This window comes from Lepisosteus platostomus, chromosome 3 (genome assembly GCF_059453375.1).
Source record: "Lepisosteus platostomus isolate fLepPlt1 chromosome 3, fLepPlt1.hap1, whole genome shotgun sequence".
In the NCBI taxonomy this organism is placed as follows: domain Eukaryota; kingdom Metazoa; phylum Chordata; class Actinopteri; order Semionotiformes; family Lepisosteidae; genus Lepisosteus; species Lepisosteus platostomus.
In genome coordinates this window covers 70,383,181-70,402,833 of record NC_142613.1, presented here as the reverse complement: position 1 = coordinate 70,402,833, position 19,653 = coordinate 70,383,181, and the positions used below count along the sequence as shown (strand labels likewise).

The 19,653-nt window shown below is 38.1% G+C and overlaps 1 protein-coding gene across 10 annotated transcripts in view; it reads right to left on the bottom strand.

The window, feature by feature from the left end:
• The window catches only part of ralgapa2 (Ral GTPase activating protein catalytic subunit alpha 2), a 198,778-nt gene extending 179,125 nt beyond the window's left edge, over window positions 1-19,653 (bottom strand). For 3 of the 10 annotated variants that reach the window (XM_088626646.1, XM_088626647.1, XM_088626651.1), the window contains exon 1: window positions 19,124-19,646. In XM_088626646.1, the coding sequence (XP_088482772.1) occupies window positions 19,124-19,229 (106 nt within the window). In that variant the 5' untranslated portion in view covers window positions 19,230-19,646. Of the gene's footprint in view, window positions 1-19,123 lie in introns of all 10 variants that reach the window. The other 7 variants (XM_088626653.1, XM_088626654.1, XM_088626652.1 and 4 more) reach the window with 5 other exon arrangements.

The following is a 19,653-nucleotide window of genomic DNA, read 5'->3' as shown; positions in this document are numbered from 1 at the left end:
CAGTTGTGTGTTTGTTCCCTCTCTGACTTGTTAAACAGGTAAGGGCAGCTTAAGCTTTGGGATCAAACTACGCAGTTTAGTCCTCGAGTTATAATTCATTCAGTTTGATATTTAGTGAAACAGCGACAGCACATGGCCACAGCACTTAGCATTGGTGCCTCGCAGCACTGGAGCCCTGGGTTCAATTCTGGACCTGGGGTGCCATCTGTGTGGAGTTTGCATGTTCTCCTAGTGTTCACGGTGGTTTCCTCCAAGTGCTCCGGTTTCTTCCCACAGTCCTAAGACACACTGGTAGGTTAACTGGCTTCTAGGAAAACTGGCCCTGACACAAGTCTGTGTGTGTCTGTGGTGCCCTCTAATGGTCTGGCATCCTGTCCAGGGTGTGACGCACCCTGTGCCCGTTGCTTGCTTGCTGGGACAGGCTTCGGCTTCCCGCAACCCTGTATCGGATAAAGCGGTGAGAGAATGGATGGACGGATTGAGTGAAACACAAAATGCAGACAATAAATCTCCCAGCAAAAAAGCAATGAAAAGTCAGTCCGGACACACAGCCCTGCAGCCCGTAGTGGAGAACCGAGAGGAAAAGCAGCCTGATCCCTTCAGAGAGCCATCACTTCTATTCTACAGTAGGTATTCTAATATGTTCACAGGTGTGCCGACTGTATGACCCTGGTCATTACAAACAAAAGCAGTGAGAAAAAAAGCTAATTCAAGTTTCACTCCAGCAACTAACAGACTTGAAATTTTACTTCTGACCAGATAATTAGAAGTGAGCAATAAATGAAAGGCAGACAGCTTGGGCAAATTAGATTTCCACCCTGTTACACTGGGCCCTCTAAATTTCATTCATACCCCTGATGTAATATGAATTAATAAGAGAAAGATTTACAGATTGAATTCTTACTTTAAAAAAATCTTAATATTCCACAGACCAAATCCATATTTGACAGAAATATTTAAGACCTGAAGTCACATTTATTCACAACCTTTTAGTTAGTGTTTTGTAAATAGTTCTCTCCCTGGGACTCTATCAACTGGATGGCCTCTTGTAGTATGCTATGAGGCTTTCACAATTTAGTGGGAAAGTTTATGAACATTACTCCATGGAGAATTGCTGTAGGTCCTCCAGACACTTTGGTTTTCATTAGCTAACTGCCATTTTCAGTTAAAATCCCAAATGTTAAAGTAAACTGAGATTTCGAGACTGAGATTGAGAGTCGTGTGCATTTATTCTATACAGCATATACAGTATGTACGTAACCATCCTTCATTAGATGTATGATTTGTATCACTGTCATCCTGGAATGTCCATTTTCACTCAAACTTGAGACTCTTTGCAGAAAGAACCAGGTTTCTTGTCAAAATGTCCTGGTTCATGTCAAGGCAGGGGAAATCAAACTCTGACAAGGGCTCTAGGAACTGTAGATGTACAACAACCCCAAAGATGGCAGCTTTAATATTTCACACAGGACAGGTGTGTTTTCTCAACATGAGATTCATCATTGTTAAGCTAAACATCACACGGATAAGTATTCCAATAAACTCAATTTTCATTTAATTGGACCATAAGACTGTTACCTTTCTTACATTATGTTTGGCATGTCTGCATATCCTCTTTTTGTGGTTCACTCTCAGAAGAGGCTTCTTCCTTGAATAACTGAATGAATACAACATTTATTCAGGCATACTGCATGGTAAACGGTAGTTTTCAATACCCTGTACCCTGAAAATGCCAGTGTGTATTGGAGGTTTCAAACTATTGCTTTTGAATCTTCAGTTTCCTCCCAAACTTCCTGTTTTACAGACTCATGATAAGATACACTTGCATCCTCTTCCTGGCGGGGCAGACACTATACCAGTAGCTTTAAAAAATGTCTTCATAATTGACACTTTTAGATTCAGCTTTATGTGGATTCTTTTCCAGCCACCCCAACTTGTGGAGTTCAATAGCTTTTTGCCTGCAGTCTTTGAAGAGCACTTGGACCTTAACCACCATAATTCTGCTACTACTGATGACTGACTTTTACTTTTAAATACAGTCTGCAAAGCACTTCCTCTGTTTATCTTGTCATTCACTAGAATATGCTTTTCCTCCAATGTAAAAACCCTTTTTGTGGAAGTGCAACATGAAGGGGGAAGTACTGAACTTAACATAGAAAATGCAAGCAGTTTAAATCCTTAGAGGTATTGACAACGTCAGGCCAGAGAACTCCTTCAGCCTGAACAGCGAAACGCAAACCAGAGGACATGAGTGGAAAATATTGGGAAAGCGCAGGAGAACACAGAGAACACATTGCACTTCTTTACACAAAGGGTTGTAGAAGCCTGGAACCTGCTATCCTACTGTTTTGTCAAACCCCATATTCCAGTGTTTTGATAAACAGCTGCATGGGATCCTCAGATAAGTTAGCTATACGCAACAAAACAAATCAGCTGGGCTGAACAGCCTCCTCACATTTGCAACCTTTGTGTTCTTAAAAGACCAAGATCACAGACTTTCAAAGCCACTAAAGTGCATGACCGCAGGATATATGATATTCTACTGTCAATGATTTAAACCATGAAACTGGACCTATAAACACAGCCAGAACACTGCATGTCATGATGATAAAGGGTGATGAGTGAGATGTCAGAATCACCTGTGGATCACCAGAGTTTATGTGGTATCTTTTTTCTCAAACCATGCTGATCTTGCAAGATATAGATTTTTGCTCACGAAGAGTAGTTTCTTAAGTACTTTCAGCTTAGGGCTCCAGTTTCTAAACTTGCCAAGAAGCAGCTACTCCTAAACTGGGTAAACGTTTTTTTCATGAGATATAAATAATCCTTGTAATGTTAAGCAACAGACTGCGTCTCTGTCTGGTTTTCCATACAGTCCAGTCTTCATACATCAACATACCAGCAGAGAACAAAAAGGACATACTTAGTATTGCTAGACATTTAACCAAAAGAAATTATAATGGTCGGGATTTTTGTGTGATTTCCTTAATTATCAAAGATTTACAAATTAATGTACTGTAGCACTATGGATCATTGGGGATTTTCATCATTAAAGTTTGCAAGTACAGAAATCCCCTCAGAGAGCTGTAACACAGAACAGGAAAAAACATTGCTTTGAACATATCCTCTTGATTTACAAGCCCATATAGAGAAAACAAATAAACTGTACAACAAATATTACTTACTATGTACTAGTAATAGGTACAAGGTTACAGTAATAGTAAAAGGTACAAGGTTTTGCACAGGAACTGTGGTGTATTAAGTGTTCTGACTTATATCTTAGTAAGGCTAGCTATGAAAAGACTACACAGGAAGCACATATATCTTAGGGGTAACGGTGTAAATCGCCAAGAAAAATTTTAAAGATAATTTTTAAACCACCAGCCAAACCATTTCATACTAATGTAACTGACAACACTAAAACTGGTATAACCGGCTTCAGGATGTTAATCCACTTTGATACAAAAGGCTGAGGAATTTCACAATCAATACTGATGAAATATATGTTTTTCCCATTGTGAATGTAGGTGTGTCACAATGGGTGTTACAACATTTAAGTGCTTACATTTAATTAATGCCTTTTATCAATAACTATCCAGATTTACTGGTTTCTATTAAGAATAGAAAAAAATTAAAGGGCTTTATCTGATGACACATCAGCACTGTAATTTTTTTAAATTTGTTTCCCATCTTTCTAAAACAGGTTGAATGAAAACTTTCAACTTGATTAATCATCTTTGGTTGAATATAGAATCAGATTTCCAGAATTTCAGTTTAAAATGGAACATCTCTAATTATGACTCTCCAAACTGTTGTCTTTGGAGTCATAAGAACAACTAGTACTGTTCCTCAAGGGCGTTTAATTAACTAGTGTTATATGCGTTCAGGTGGGTATCTGCGTCAGCATGCGTAGGCTGCAAAGGAACACGTAATAGGTTAATTCCATGCTGAAAAGAGAAGAGAGAAAATGCAACATTTCGGCCGTGGAACCTTCTTCAGGTTTCTCACACCTGAAGAAGGCTCCACGGCTGAAACGTTGTGTTTTCTCTCTTCTCTTTTCAGAATGGAATTAACCTGTTACTTGTAGTATTATATACTTTAAACTAAGGGGGCAGACTACATGAACACTATTAGAAGTTTGTAACTGTTAAACAAAAAGAAAACAGGTCTGTAAAGCCGCGAGAGGTTGAGAACAGCCCTGAGTCGGACACTCCCGCCTAAAAGCACAGGCGCAGGACTCTTAAGTGGAAAAGGTAAAATAGTAGTGGCAGGCAGAAGTTATCAGCTCTGTCCAAATAAAAAGGTGTGCAGGAAAAATAAAATAAAAAAATAAAAAGGGGGTACACACCTCCCAAACGAAATAAAAAGAGTAAAGGCGGGCGAGGCAGCCCTGAAAAAGGAAAACCTTCTTAACGAAAATGTTTCTTCCGAGTCGTCGTATCTGGGAATGATGAATGGAAGAGAACAGGAACATATCTGAGTCGAATAAGAGCGATGCGATCGCTGAAATTCACAGAGCTAGGCTCTAAAGACGAATCAAAGATTTAACGGTCTGAACAGACTTAAAGCAATTAATTAACGTGATTGGGAGTTAGACCAGGAGTCTGATTGAAAAATTGAAGGCTTAATTGAAAGACGACTCGACCTAGTTTGAATGACAGGTTGAGAGCTCGTCCCAGTCCGGGCATTACAAAGTCTGTTGTAATACCAATAAATAATACCAGAATTAGCATATCATATTAGAGTGCCGTGTCCACATTGCTTGACTGTAAAGAAATCAGACTGCCATCTCAATACTTTCTGAGGGCACAGTATAAAGTACTTTATCATTCTGTGGATGCAAATCATGAAATATAAATGCCAGTGTCTTGGAGAATCCCGTCTTTCGTATTCAAAGCAACAGCACTCTGTCAAACATAATGCTCAGTCACTGAAGCTATCACGACAGCTGATTATTAATTTAAGGCTTCTCAAAGGGTTTCAAAATTAATTCTATAAAGTGTTTCTTTTCTGGCTGCAGTTCCAGAAATGTTAAAAGGCACTCCAGAGTAAAGTTTGACAATTCAACTTTTGACTGACAGAAGGTATCATTTCTGATTTTTAGACTTTATAATCTATATTATATACAGTACAAAGTAATTTCAGGACCTGCTGCATAAAGCATTGATAACTTTGTCTAAAATGTCATCAGTATATGAGAACTCAACCACTATGTTTATTGGAATATACAGGTATACTTGTAATATGCACAATATCTAACAATTAGAAAATTGTCATTTTTAAATTAAAATTATATATATATATTCAGCAGCTTCTTTTCTAGAATTCATGCTAAGCATTGGATATTGCCCAGTCATGTGGGAGAGTTGTCAGCCTCCTGCTTCACTATCAATTTGTGGCAGAAGCACTATGACTAACAGAACTGGTCTGCACTTTTTCAGGGTCATGTCACAACCGCATACAAATACCACATATCAATGAGGTTGATGTCTTGCCCTTTGCTTAAAGATTAACTTTGCAGGATGAAATTGCCAGAGCTTAGAACTTCTGTGCACTTCTAACCAACTGCATGACGGAAACATTATTTGAATTTACCTTGAAACAGCACAGGCATCGTCACCAGATGTTTAATGTTTCAGAAAGATACTAAGCTTTGCCAAGTTAGCTGAATACTCCATAGTTACAGTGCACTATGAAATTCTCTTAATATGATGTCTGATGCAGACAAGAACTTAACTACAGCTACAGTGTTCCTCAGATACAGTGTTCTACAGTATATGCTGTAAAGCAGGGATCTCGTACACCTGTCCTGGAGAGTTCCAAACCAGCAAGATTTGTAGGTCACCATTAGGATCTGAGTCCTCTTAATATAACAGATTTTTTGTTTGACTCATCCATAACTGGCAAGTGTTGCCAATCTTTAAAAACCGATGACCTACAAGAATAACTGGATTGGTGCTCTCCCGGGGCAGGGTTGGACACTTCTTTATGTGTTGTTAGACTTTACACCAGGAAAGTAAGAAACCTAGGACTCTGCAAGAGGTAAGACCACTCAAATGGTTTAAGTACTGGATGTACTACACAAAAATCTTCTGAAGCTAAAAAAAGGACATCCATATTCAGATAACTGTTGGTTTTCAAATCACAGATGGTAGTCATGGTATTTCTGCTAATGGATTAACGAAAGGTACCATCAAATAAAAAATGGATTTAGGACGCCTGACTGATCCACTCAGAACAAAGTCTAGTCCCTCCCATGATGCTGATCTCTGTCCCTCATCTAACAGCCACCGGCAGAATTCTGACTGACTCTGCAGAGTCACACAGCCTGCGTCATTCCTGTTGTAACATTAAGTAGGTCAATATCTGAGACAACAGACTGAACCAACTTTAAAAATTCAAATAAAATGTGAAAAATACACAGTATATACAGGGAGAGAGCTCTCTTACATAAAAATGGCTGCTCTTCTTATTAGGAGAAATTTCCCTCAGCAAAATAATGGGAAAAGAAATCTTTTCTGTTAAACTGTAAGAGCAGGCACTAAACTGTGTAAATTGTTGAATATATCCTGTGCAATACTAATGTATAGATCACAGTAGAATGCTTCTTTATTTCATGAAACAATAGATATAGGTTCTACCATAAACGCAGGAAAATGTCAATGTTACTGCACACACATTACAGCTACTGAGAGATTTTAAATCTGGATGGACAAGCTGAAACGCAAACAATTTTGGAAGAAGGAGGATATTTTTCTCGGTAATAGTTTTACTAAGAATCTGGAAGTAAATTCAGAAAATATTATATACGGGCAAAAAAATCTGAGCAATCAATTTGTAAATGAAGAACGAACAGCTTAAAAACCACAGTATAAACAATTCTGTGCACACTTACAGGAAAGACAGCAGAACCAAGAGGCTGGGAGAAACAATTCCAATAGACAAACATCACAATATGGGAAAAACATCATTATATACATTATGTATAGATGTTTGTATTAGGATCTGACTGATAATTTCCATCTGTAAACAGCAATCAAAGCATTAGGCAATATATATATATGACAATAAAGATTCAATAAGTACACGTTTCTGTTCAGGCTTTAAGTTAATGACCTTTCTTAAATTCAGAAATCGTATAAACCCTTAAAAAACAGACAAAAATCGCCAGGCAGCCCATGCGCCACAGAATGTTACTTTTTTTATTGTTTACAATGAGTGGGATAGACGCCATTGTTTCCTTTACTGCATAAGCATATATGGACAGTTGCTTATGTGATACCATTTAAAAGCATTAAAGTAACACTCTAATATCATATAAAAGCAAGATAAAAGTAATTATTTATATTTAAGATTTGTGAACTATTTGAACTGATGTACTGCCACCAGCCCTGACTCATCTTAATTCAGCAAAGCCCTTACATACTGCCTGAACTGTAGGAGAATTAGCAATGCTACAATAAATCACCCTCCCGCCTAAGGCTTTGTTGACAGGACATTTATTACAGTACCCAACTGTTCGAGATTAGCCTTCAATAAAGATTTTTCACTGAATCGCAGCCTCAAGACGTTTATGGGAAATTCCATCTGTGTTTGTCAGAAATGTTTGTAAGCTTGAGGTTTAAAAAACAAGCCACAAACTCAGCTTTCCTTTTGTAGCAGTGGCTACTGTCACATCACTACTGGAGGTGCTTTACAAAATCTCTACTTCCACATGTTAAGAAACATATCTTCATACACAACAGTCTTAAAGTTTCATGCAAGAAAGTTGAACAAATAGGTTTTGTGAAACACTTAAATACCAAATTTCAAAAGCTTTTGAAAGGCTCTAAATGCATAAACAATACTAGATCTAAATTAAAATATGCAGTGAGCCCTAAATGTATTTTCACATTGGAAATACAGTATTACTCCTAGCCATTTGTAAAATATAATCTTGTCCATTCTGTCTACTGAGACAGACTTCTTCTGAAACATGAACTTGTAACTCTCTCCTAAGGCAAACCTGCTGTACACATCAGCCAGCATAGTATTACGATTAACTTTTCATTTTTTGTATTTGACACATAGCCTGTTCCTGCAGAAAATGACATCTCAAAAGACTTTAAAAACCATGTAATGATGCTATTTCATCTATTACATGTACTTCATAAGGCCATTTTCTGATAGTATATTCTGTCTCAAAAGACGTTAAAGTTATTAAAAACAGGTGTTTCACCAAAGGATAAATGACTACGAATTTTCAATAATTCAGTACAGCCATCACAAATTGCGGACTGAAGTTCACCTAACTGGAGTTAATATGAAGCCAATGTCTTGTATTTGAGCTAATAAATAACTCATAAATGCTCCTTTAAAACATAAATAAATACATGTTTATTCATTTGTCTGAATAATTTAAGAAACTGAGTGTTGTCTATTGCCTCATCATTTATGAATCCTTTAAAATATTAAGTGCACAAACACAACTTAAATTTACTAAAAAATTAGGCCTGCGTATGGTATAAGCTCATCTTAAACAGTCCTCAAAATAAGACTGCTTTTCTGGGTAATAGGGGGAAACAATTTTCTCTCCAGTTTTTTCATAAATTTCTATGATGTAAGCTGTTTAATGAGACACAGATGGTAAATCCCATCACTAAAGTTTATATTCAAGATTACAGATCTATACAGTACATATTTTGTGATTAGAATTTTATTTTCCTTCTCCTCTTTACATTACAGAGTACAAACACTGAAAGAATTTCACAAACAACTCATTCCTCACTTCATCCTCTACCAATTTGAATACAAAGAATAAAAAATAATATTTTGCACATAGACAATAATGCTCTTCACATGTAAATGAAAGCATTTAATACAAAATACGATAAATCTTTATTTCTGACAGCGGCTAAACTGTTATTAGAAAGCGTTTTTGCTGCCTGATCATCACAAAGCATTACACCTCAAACCCTTTTCCTTACAGAGGAGTTTATTGCCATATGTACAGTATAACAGAATTCTTATTCACACTGATCTCTTGAGACATACAGAGTACAACACCACACAATGTAGACAGTACATTACAAACATAATAAATATTAACAACAGGAACAATAAAAATGTTGTGGAGAACAATAAACACGTAGTAGTGAAAAAAAAACATGGTAGTCCATGCAAAAAAGTGCATAGTGCCGATGTATATGGAGTCTGGGGCATTGCAGTTAGCCGTTAAGGATGTGCACTGCAGTAGGGTAGAAGGTATTCTTAAGTCTAGCATTCTGTGCTTTAATAGTGCAGTACCACTTATAATAAGTGCAGGAGGGAGAACAGTTTGTGGCCACGAGGATGTGATAGTAAATCACATCTTATAATCCTCTGTGCCATTGCCAGAACCCTTTGTAGTGCATCTCTGTCATGCGTTATAGTATTGCAGTACCACACAGTGATACCACTAGTGACATCTGACAGGAGGTCTAGTAGTAGCTAGTAGTAGCTCTGTTAGCAGGTCTTACATCTCGGCCTATGTATTAAACCATACATTGAGTAAACTGTTACGGTAAATAATGCGTGCCTCTCTGTGTCCTGCCAACAGTTCCTTACTCTTTAAGCAAGTCAACAAGGAAGTACACAAATCTGCTATGTCAAAAAGTCAGCTCCAGCCTACTGAGACAAACTCAAAGGAAAGTAATTCCACTTGAAGCAATAGGCCTACAGGATCGACCTCACTTACAGAAGAACTCTCTATCATTGCCTTGATAAGAAAACAGTTCTTCCAAGCCACTTCTTACAAACATGACTAATATAAAAGCATGAGCATATATTCCATTTGACCTCAATAAAGATGTAAGCCAATTAACAACCACTATCAGCACTATTAGAAAAGCCAGCCAATGTACAGAAACCAAGGTACTGCATTAGGAGCAGATAGGATACTGAAAACAAGATAAAATTCAGTCAAATCAGAAGAACTGAACAACCAGACACTACGTTAATCATACGAAAATATGGATTATCTGTACAGACAGACAACAAAAAAGTAATTGACAATGGAAAAAAAGGGAAATCAGAAAATAAAATGCTTCATTCAATCATATACAAATCTTAAAAAGGGAAACTGCCTGCAACGGAAGAGGCAAAATAAGATGTTTACATATAAAGATTAATCAATTAATGAAATGAATAAGGAAATAAATTCACAGTTAAACTTATTATTTATTTGCTAATCAGTCAATATAATTTGAACTTAATCTCCTGGATCTTTTGCATTTATCTCATTTTCTTTTGCATATAATACATTTATATTTGAAATATATGGTTCACAACCACATGTACTGTCCAGTGTTACTACAACATACAGGTATGAATAAATGTCCTTATATGATCATTTTAAAGGTACTGTAAGTAGTATGGAAGTAAACTATGAGCTGCAACTTCAGCTGAAATATAAACATGGAGATGTAGAGAGAATATAAAAATAAAATATAAAAATCACTTAATGTAAAATTTAGCATTGTATTTACAGTATATTCAAGTTCCGTTGCTGTATCTAACATCTCTCAAACTCCGGATCTAACATTTAAGTACGTTTCCAGACATACAGGTAACTCTATATTTTACACTTCTAGATAGACCATAATGTTTAGTGTGCTTGAGCTTTTGGATTTCATTTCCTTTGTGAGTTTTTTCTAAATAATTCCATCAAAAAAGGGAAAGCATCAGTCAGAAATCAGTAAATACAGATTTAAATAATGTCAAAAAAGAAGGTCCTAAGTAAAAAAAACATTTGGGCGCCAAATGCCCCACCTAAATTTGTGTCCGAATGTACTAGGTACAATAATCCATACTAAGTGGATGGTTAAACATTTCGACAAAGTCTTAAGTTTTATCATTTTGTCAGGAGCTGCACAGTATTTGGATTTTAACTGAGCTGCCTGCCTTTTTCGCTGCTCACAGACCAAAGACTGCTGTTCATAGGGTTTCCACACACACTGCAATGAGCATGTGAATGTCAGTCTAGCTCCTACTCGTGTTAATGCAAAATGCACTCATTAAAAAGACTTCCACCCGGAACATCTGATAGCCAGCTTTTCAACAGTTTTAAGGTTGCTTGTGACAGTTTCTAATTACACAAACAAATTCTTCTTGCAAACCATTTAAATGAAACTGCATGTACAGTATAAATATCATCAGACACACAATGGTATATATTGCACAGAATATATTTTCTGCCGTGCTCTCCTTTGAAATCTAATCTGGAGGTGTGGAGCGCAGACTCCACATTACATAATGAATAACAAAGAAATCTGGCATTCTTACGAAACCCTCAAGGTTTTCGATCCTTAAAACTGTCAATTGTTACCTAACCTGTAATCTTAAAATACACCCTGGCTTTTGCAATGTTCCTGACCTAATAAAAACAAGGGCAGCTCTAGAGGCAGAACAGACTGAAGTAAGCGTAAGCGCTATATTACTCATCTTTCTATCCATCATCTGAAACCTGTTCATTCCTGTTAAGGTTCACAACCTCCCACATCCAATTTCCTGAAGTACAGGGCAGTAGGTGGGACGAAACCCTGGAGATGGTGCCAGACTACCACAGGGCACACACACAAGCCCACAGGGGTAATTCAGAGACTCCACTTATCCTAACCAGCACATCTCTGGGAGAAGGGAGGTAACCAGAACAAACCTGGGAAGACCATGCAAACTCCACACAGAACACGCTCTAGGCTACAATCAAACGTAGGAACCAATAACTCTAAAGAGCAGCACTAACCACCACACTATCATTGCACCATATGTTACTCTCTACATCCATCCAGCCATCTTCTAACCAATTCATCCAATACAGAATCACAGGGGAGCAGAAGCCTATCCCAGCATGCAACAGGCACAAGGCAGGATACACCCTGGACAGGACGCCAGTCTATCATGGCGCACACACAGATACCAACACAGACATGCACACACTGACACCAGGGCCCACTTTCCCAAAAGCCAATTAACCTGCCAATATGCTTCTGAATTATGAGAAGAAACCAAAGCACATGTCTTTCATGTGGAAACTTAGCTTTAAAAATATACAATACAATTCAAAATATCAAGCATGTCTAAAAATTCCTTTACTTTCAGTATTTACCACTTTTGTTAATTATTTCTATAATTACCGAATTAAAACAACTGCAGAAGACGTATATACAGACATATATACGTGTACACACATTACATATCATACACCTGTTTCTTAAAATATTGACTCATGGTGTCTTGAAAACGCTGATCTAAAACATAAATTCATTTAAATAAACCACTACATGGAAAAGCATACTTTTTCTTTCTAGGATTAACATATACCATCCTAAAGCACCCCTAAGGGAAGACAGGAGCTTGTCTGAAAGAAGAAGAATTAGGAAAATGCTTTAAAGCTTCACGATCAACAAAGAAACTTGCAGATGAAGCAGAAAACAAATTGGAAAATGACCATGAAATGGGCGCCTTCAGGGCAGAGAGAGCACTTTGCCAGTTCATTGATTTGAACAGTAAACTCAATATGTTTCTTGGTGATATCAGTTATGGTGTCTGGTTTTGGTAAGGATTTCAGGTTTTTTTTCAGCCAAGATTAACCTGACTATAGTCTCACTGTTTTCAAGAAGCAAAGACAGATTAATTATGTTATGTTTTCCCACAGATAGGCATGGCATTTTTGGCATCATTTTTATTCTGGAGTAAGCCAAAAATTATCAAATAAATAGATTTAAGATGTTAACACTAAAACTAGATTTACCTTACATTTAAATAGATTTCTCAAATCAGACGAGGGGCATTCTGCTGCCTGACCATCAGAGTTTTGCTAGAGAAAGGGTTTTCGGGCCTACTGAGTTCACATGGGGGAGAGGGTATAAAAATGTTATTTCTGCTGTAAGAGCCTTCCAAATGTTTGATTTGGGTCATTTACAAAGGCCACATACCTTTGATTCCAATCCTGCCAAAAGGTTTTTAAACCCCCCTGAAATTTTAGTTGTCATATTTTTGACCAAGTTTAGACCAAAATAACTTCATCACTGTGACTGGCCCCAAAAAAGTCACCCGAACATATTGAGTGGAGCTCGGTATCCAAGGATTTTGGATTTCTGGAGATGCTCTAACACAGCTCTTGGAATACACTTTGTTGAGACTAAAGTACCACACAGAGCTCACCAAACAGGTGCTCTTCTCCACTTTTGCATAATACAGAGCAGCAGAATGAGGCCAAAGTATTGGTGTTCTTCACAGCCCTTGGAGGGGTTATGAAGATGTACGACTTGGTCTGCAACCAAATCAGTCCATGGAAAAATGAAAATACAAATGGAAGCTATCCAACTCAGCAGGAGACATTTTCTCATTTCCATTAATGGGTTCCATTAATGAAAACCAAAATGCTGAAATGTCAGATTGTATCTAACAAATTTTAAAAGCCTCCTTTCCCATTTGAGTTATACTGCAAGTTCCTCTGGGTGCTACCGGTTTCCTCCTACAGTCCAATGTCATGCTGGCAGGTTAATTGGCTCCTGGAAAAACTGGCCCTGGTGGGAGTGTGTGTGTCTGTGTGTGCCCTGCGGTGGACTGGTGTCCCATCCAGGGTGTACCCTGCCTTGCGCCCGTTGCTTGCCAGGACCCTGGCCAGTGACCCCGAATTCGATAGCGAGGTTAGAAAATGGATGGATGGATCGCTTTCAATTCACCATTGAGAAACAGAACCAAAAACAGAAAGATAGGTTTAAAGGGAAAGTGATGGTGAGGTGCTGGCGAACTAGGTGTAATAAATGACTTCCAGATGTTACAAAACTCACCTCAGAATGTAAAGTTGGTGCTGTTTCCTGTTTGCTTGGTTGACTGCTTGTTTGGTTTTGGACTGTGAATACTGTATATCCAAACTGTCCAACTGTACAAGTCTAGTACTTATTTTACAAAGCGCAAAAAGATGTTTTCAAGAAAAGAAATAAAACTATATGAGTAAGGAAGTAACAGCTTGGATAGTTTACTGGAACTGCACTTGCAGAAATCCACTGTATTAAACATCATTTTGATAAGCACAAAATGACACAAATCCCTAGTTCTAGTCACTATGATTATAACCAACTAAAGCAGGCTAGGAAAGGCTTTTCAGTTGTATAAAGCACAACAGAGAATTCTGAAACAGCCTGAACCATACTGTATCTACAATGTCCAGCATTAAATATTCAAATTTTAAAACTGAGCCAGGAAAGTCTTAGTCTAGGATGACCATCTAGATGTGTTATTACTAGACATAGGTTTTAAAACATCCTCGGTGCTATGCCTACATTCAAATAAGCTGAGGAACCTGCAACAATGATGTTTCAACATTTAACACCTACTCCAGGCACTGATTCAGACATCAATCTTATAATGATCTATGTGTAGTTTTTAAAAACAAAAACAGATTTCTCTTGCTTACAATATTTAAAATCAGCAGCTTTTGGTTCAGTAGAATTAAAATAATATCCTCCAAAACTAACAACCAAGGCAAAATTAAATGTGTTTTATGGATTTTGATAAATGTAATGTTTTACGTGTTCCACTGTTTTAACAACTGCAGATTTAACAGTCTCAAAAGCCCACAATGGACCACTTGCCTGTGGAGAGTGCTTTATGAAGCTCACACAAACTACTATAGGCGTTTTTTACAGAAGCTTAAGTACATCACATGATACATATTTATTTACACTAGGTTTTGACTTTGACTTACCAGACAGGTTAGATTAGCTTGCACTACACCTTACAGCTGTGTGTTCTTGCTCCTTTCAAACAGTAGGCACAGTAGATGCAACTGAGCTCCACCTCATTTTAAGTGTTTTGCAAATAAAATAAATTCTTTTATTAACTAAAATTAAAGTTGGAGGTGTATTTTAACATGGAATCGCTTCTTTTATTCCTGACTGCATGGGAAGGAAAAGAATGAAAAAACCTGACCAACTGAACCAATTCAGTCACTATGATATATTCAGGTGACAAAGAGGCCTATGCAGAGATCGAAGGCCTGCCCAGCCACGCACGACATCAAAATCTGCAGCCGCTCCCAAACAAAGCACAACAGACATGCAGAACGTTTTCAATTTTTCCCCATCTCACATCAACTCCATCAGTAGTTGACACTGTATTTCCATGATTTTTGCATAAAAAAGTGGACATTTCCAATGTGTGTTTAATTACAGACCATCAAGACATATCTTTCTCATAGGAAGTCATTGTTTCAAATGGAAAAGCAATCTGGAGTAAAAGTACTCCAAACTCAGTAATTACAGTAAATCCTCTCTGTTACATATTGTAGTGTAAATCCATAGTCCTGTACATTTTTTTGGTTGGAAGGTAATTATTAACAAGGATGCTTTGCTATAGCATGTATTTTTTTATTTGACTGCACTTTATTTGAATGCCGTCTAAAAAATGTCAGTCAACGCATTTAGTTATCACATATACCGAAAGCACAAAAACAAAATTTCACCAATTAACAGGATTTTAATACAGCTAACTCATTCTTTATACATTTGCCCCCATTTTTTCTTTTAATGGAACCACAAAGCAAACATCATTCTTCAACACCAACAAGAGCCAAATTAAACAATTTCCTATAGAATAGCACATTTTGAACTGCAAATCTTCATAATACATCACCTGCCACTTCATTCGGTACATTTCAAATTGGGTACAGAACTTAAAAAAGGTGCATGCCCATGGTGGACAGTAAAATCAATAGGGTTCCCTACTTGTATTATGTTAACGAAACAAATTCAGGGCTGCTTTTACATATGGTACTCTAGAACCATTCACAATACACGTATACTAGTCACGTGACATTAAAGTTTCCAATCTGAATCAGAAAGCAAAACATGAGATCTCTTCATATAATTTATATTGCTGTTATTGCCTTTGTCACAAGCCTGTCAATTTTTTCTACATAACGCAAGAAAGGGTGCCAACATGAGGAGGGTGAGAGTTTGCTTCTCAACCACCTGGTTCGGAAACCTTTTCCATACACAAACAACTCTGAGTAAATAACTTGTTTTTTTCCTTTCTAAATGAATGCCCGTTTACTGTCCAATTGTGACCTGGTGTTCTTGATTCGCTGCTGAGCGTGAAACACTCACAGTCTCCTGGGTGGACCTTATCTTTATCCCTCAGAAGTTTGTCAATTTCCATGAAATCTCCTCCTTTCCCCCCAGTTTGTAGTGAACAGTAGTGAACCATCCAGTCAGCGGAAGAGTATAAGCCACAAAGCAGTAAAGCAACACAACTATGAAAGAAAACATACTTTTCCTACTTTACATATTTTTGGTCTTCATAAAATGCTCATTACAGATCTGTTAGCACAGTTTATCACTGCACACCATGTCAGCTCCAATGAATTTTAAAGGTAGTTGACTAAAATATTACTTGCGTACTGTAGGACCCATCAAAATCTCCCTGAAGCATCATCACTCACTCTGCTTTCCTGTACACTGCACAGGGAACTAAAAGTGGGGAAAATCTATTGTTTATGAAACTGCAGTTTTTTTTTTACAGAAGTGAAACACCCATTTACAACATTAAAGAAGGGGACAAACAGTGAACATGGAAATAATTGCATTACTGGCCATCACTTTCAATGCCACATGAGCAGAAGAAAACGTTTAGATGTCAGGGGTTATCAAAACATACTACCTGATTAAAAAAAGCTAAGGAGTCACTTAGGATCATGCACAAATAAAAGAGAGCTCTCCTACATTCCTTTGTGCCGGACAATAAATAGCTGTTTGAGGGTGTTAAGAAATAAAGCAAACTACTGTAACTACTAACAATGAATTCTGTAAGTTTTACAATGTACTTTCATTTAGGATGTTCTGCTATTTCAAACTTTCCCTTCCAAAGCGCACTGACGCACTACAGATCAGGGTGAAAGGTTACAGGATACAGTATCACAACAGAAAAGGTTACCTATTGTAAAATACTAGCATTTGAGCATGTACTTCATTCTGTACTGAAATAAAACAGGGGCAAATATGGTTCATATACAGAAGATGTTACATATCAACTCCTGTCCACTTGAGTGCAATTCAAGTCATACTGTAACATTCCACTATACAGCCAATTTAGTGAGTCCTACACGCAAGATAATGGATGTTTGTCTGCCAGCAGTACCAAGCTGGCAACCCTAACTTAACACACTGGTAGTATTTACACAGGGAGCTAGCAGCTGAGCAGTGAAAAATGTCTAAGGCCGATGTACCTCACAGTACCACCAAGAGCCCCAGTAAGCAGGAATCTAGTGTGGATAGCTACAGACAGACTGACCTCCTCAGATTTTGAACCTCACTGCATTCCCCTGACTTCATGCAATTAAGAAATAGTCTGGGCTGAAGCTAAAAATCAAAGAAAATTAAATTAACTGCCAGTCTTCAGTGCTCTGTCTCCTACAAGAAAATTAAACAATGATCAGGTTTCACCAGAGAGGTTAAATTAGGAATATGCTTCCCAAACTGTGGCAAATCACATGGAAAAACACAAACCTGGTGGTTTCACTATATAGAAAATTTGAAAGAACATACATTATAATTCAATCCATAAATAAACAAGTTAAAGTTTGTTTGGAAAGTGCTTCACTAATAATTGCATGTTTTGTTTCAAAAAACAAAATCAAAGTGCACTATTTAATGGTAACAGGCACTATTTGTAGGTGAAACTACAGCAAATGTACAATGTATTTCTATTATAAAGTAAAATCTAGCCCATTGTTGTCATATTTTAATGGTGTTGTGAAGTGCAATTATTCAGACAGTCTGAAGTATTGTCTGTACTATACAAATTAGGTCAAATCAAAGCACCTCCAGCATAATTTTAAAACATTGCTATTGCTTAGAATTTCCTCCTGGAAAAGCTATGAGACGTAGCATATACAGTATATCATTATTTTACAGTAATTTTTCAGACAGCACATGCTTAATATGACATTCTACTGCTAAACAGGCACCTTTGAGCTCCAGACAGCAGTTTATTTAACTACCTTCCACAAAGGAAGTTCAAGATTCAGGAACTCGAGATATCAACACCCACCCCTCTTTGACAACACAGTGGGAGCTTATCAAAAAGGCTCCCAGCTAAACTCCTTACAAGAATACAGGAGAAAAGCAGGACGGTGAGAACCAACTGAAAAACAACTTTATTTTCTGCTTTTTAAAAATGTATCCGAAGACATCCTGACAAAAGTCGGCAAAATGACCTCTTACGAGGCAGGTATATACTGTATGTATTCCTAACCCGAAGCGCACTGCTCTGTAGTATAGAGAGTTATGCACATTTTTGTACATGTATTTGTATTTTTAAAGCTAAATGGCACCTAAGAAAAGTCAATATCGACAAAATAAAATAACACAAATCTTGTGCAAGATTCAGGACGACAATGTTTAGCAATCATGAAACTACTTTCCCCTCTCACCCTTTTCTGCTGAGCACAAGGCAGTGCTGTACCAATGTCACAATAAATACCCAACGCTCCTGCCTGCTCTCGTTTTAACGAAGGTGGCTTATTTTTCCGTTGTTACTGCTAAGTGGGTGAATTCAGAGGGAAGACCTTGATCACATTTAAACATGCCAATTGACGTTTTATTGGCTTGCTCGCGTACAATAAACTCGCCGTGAGGGGAAAATTGAATTGCACTGAATTCCTGTATTGCGGCACCACTGGGATCCAGTGAGTTTCCCCATTGAATGAGCTGCGTGCTGGTGCGGCTGTCACGGATGACAAGGTTAGCTTAATCCTAACGTCAAACCTGCGGCACCGGCTCGACTCAGGTAAATCGGCAACAACAGCCGCGAAATTCGCACAGTAAGGAAGTACAAAGCAGGCATTGTATTACAGAAAAAAAACCTCCGTTGTGTTTTTTTTTTTTACTCGCTTAAACAATTCAGTACGTTCAGCACAACAGAAGTCCGAATGCAGACGTTGTTTAGCAGCGTAACAAAACACCAAAATCCTCTTCGGTGAACAGACAAATAGGAGCGGCTATATCAATTTGTGTTATCCCCAAACGAGCACAGAGGACAAACACGGGGGGATGCACCGCTGACTGTGGACGGGTGATCCCAGATGGAGCTGTCCTCTTACCTAGCAGTGACCGAAGGTGCTTGAGTCGGGTCAACACATCCTTCTTTGGGTCCAGAACTTTCTGTGAAGATTTCTTGACGTCTCCATGGCTCCTTCGAGAAAACATTCCGCTATAGAAGGAAATGTTGAAAGCTGCGGTTTCCTCCTTTATACCATACAGCCCCTCTCTGTATCACTTTCTCTCCCCCCTTCCACTCCTCCTCCTCCCCTTTCAGCTGTCGTGCCTGGCTTGCAAACCGACGCTGTGCGCCAGTCTCCTCCTTTCGTGGGAGTGTAAACACGGAGCGTGCCGTGCGTGGGGACGTCTCCGTGTCCTGCGCTCCAGAAGGGCATCGCCGCCGCTACCGCCGCTTCTTCATCTTCTTGTGCGGAAGTGAAGGACGGCGCGACCAGCAGCCGAAGAGCGCTTTTCCTCTCGCAAGTGGGGGGAATACTAAGACGGTCCATGCTTAGGACAGTCGTCCGAAAATGCATTGCTGTTTGTCGTTTTCGTCTTTGCTGTTTTCTTTGATAAAACGACGCGAGAAACA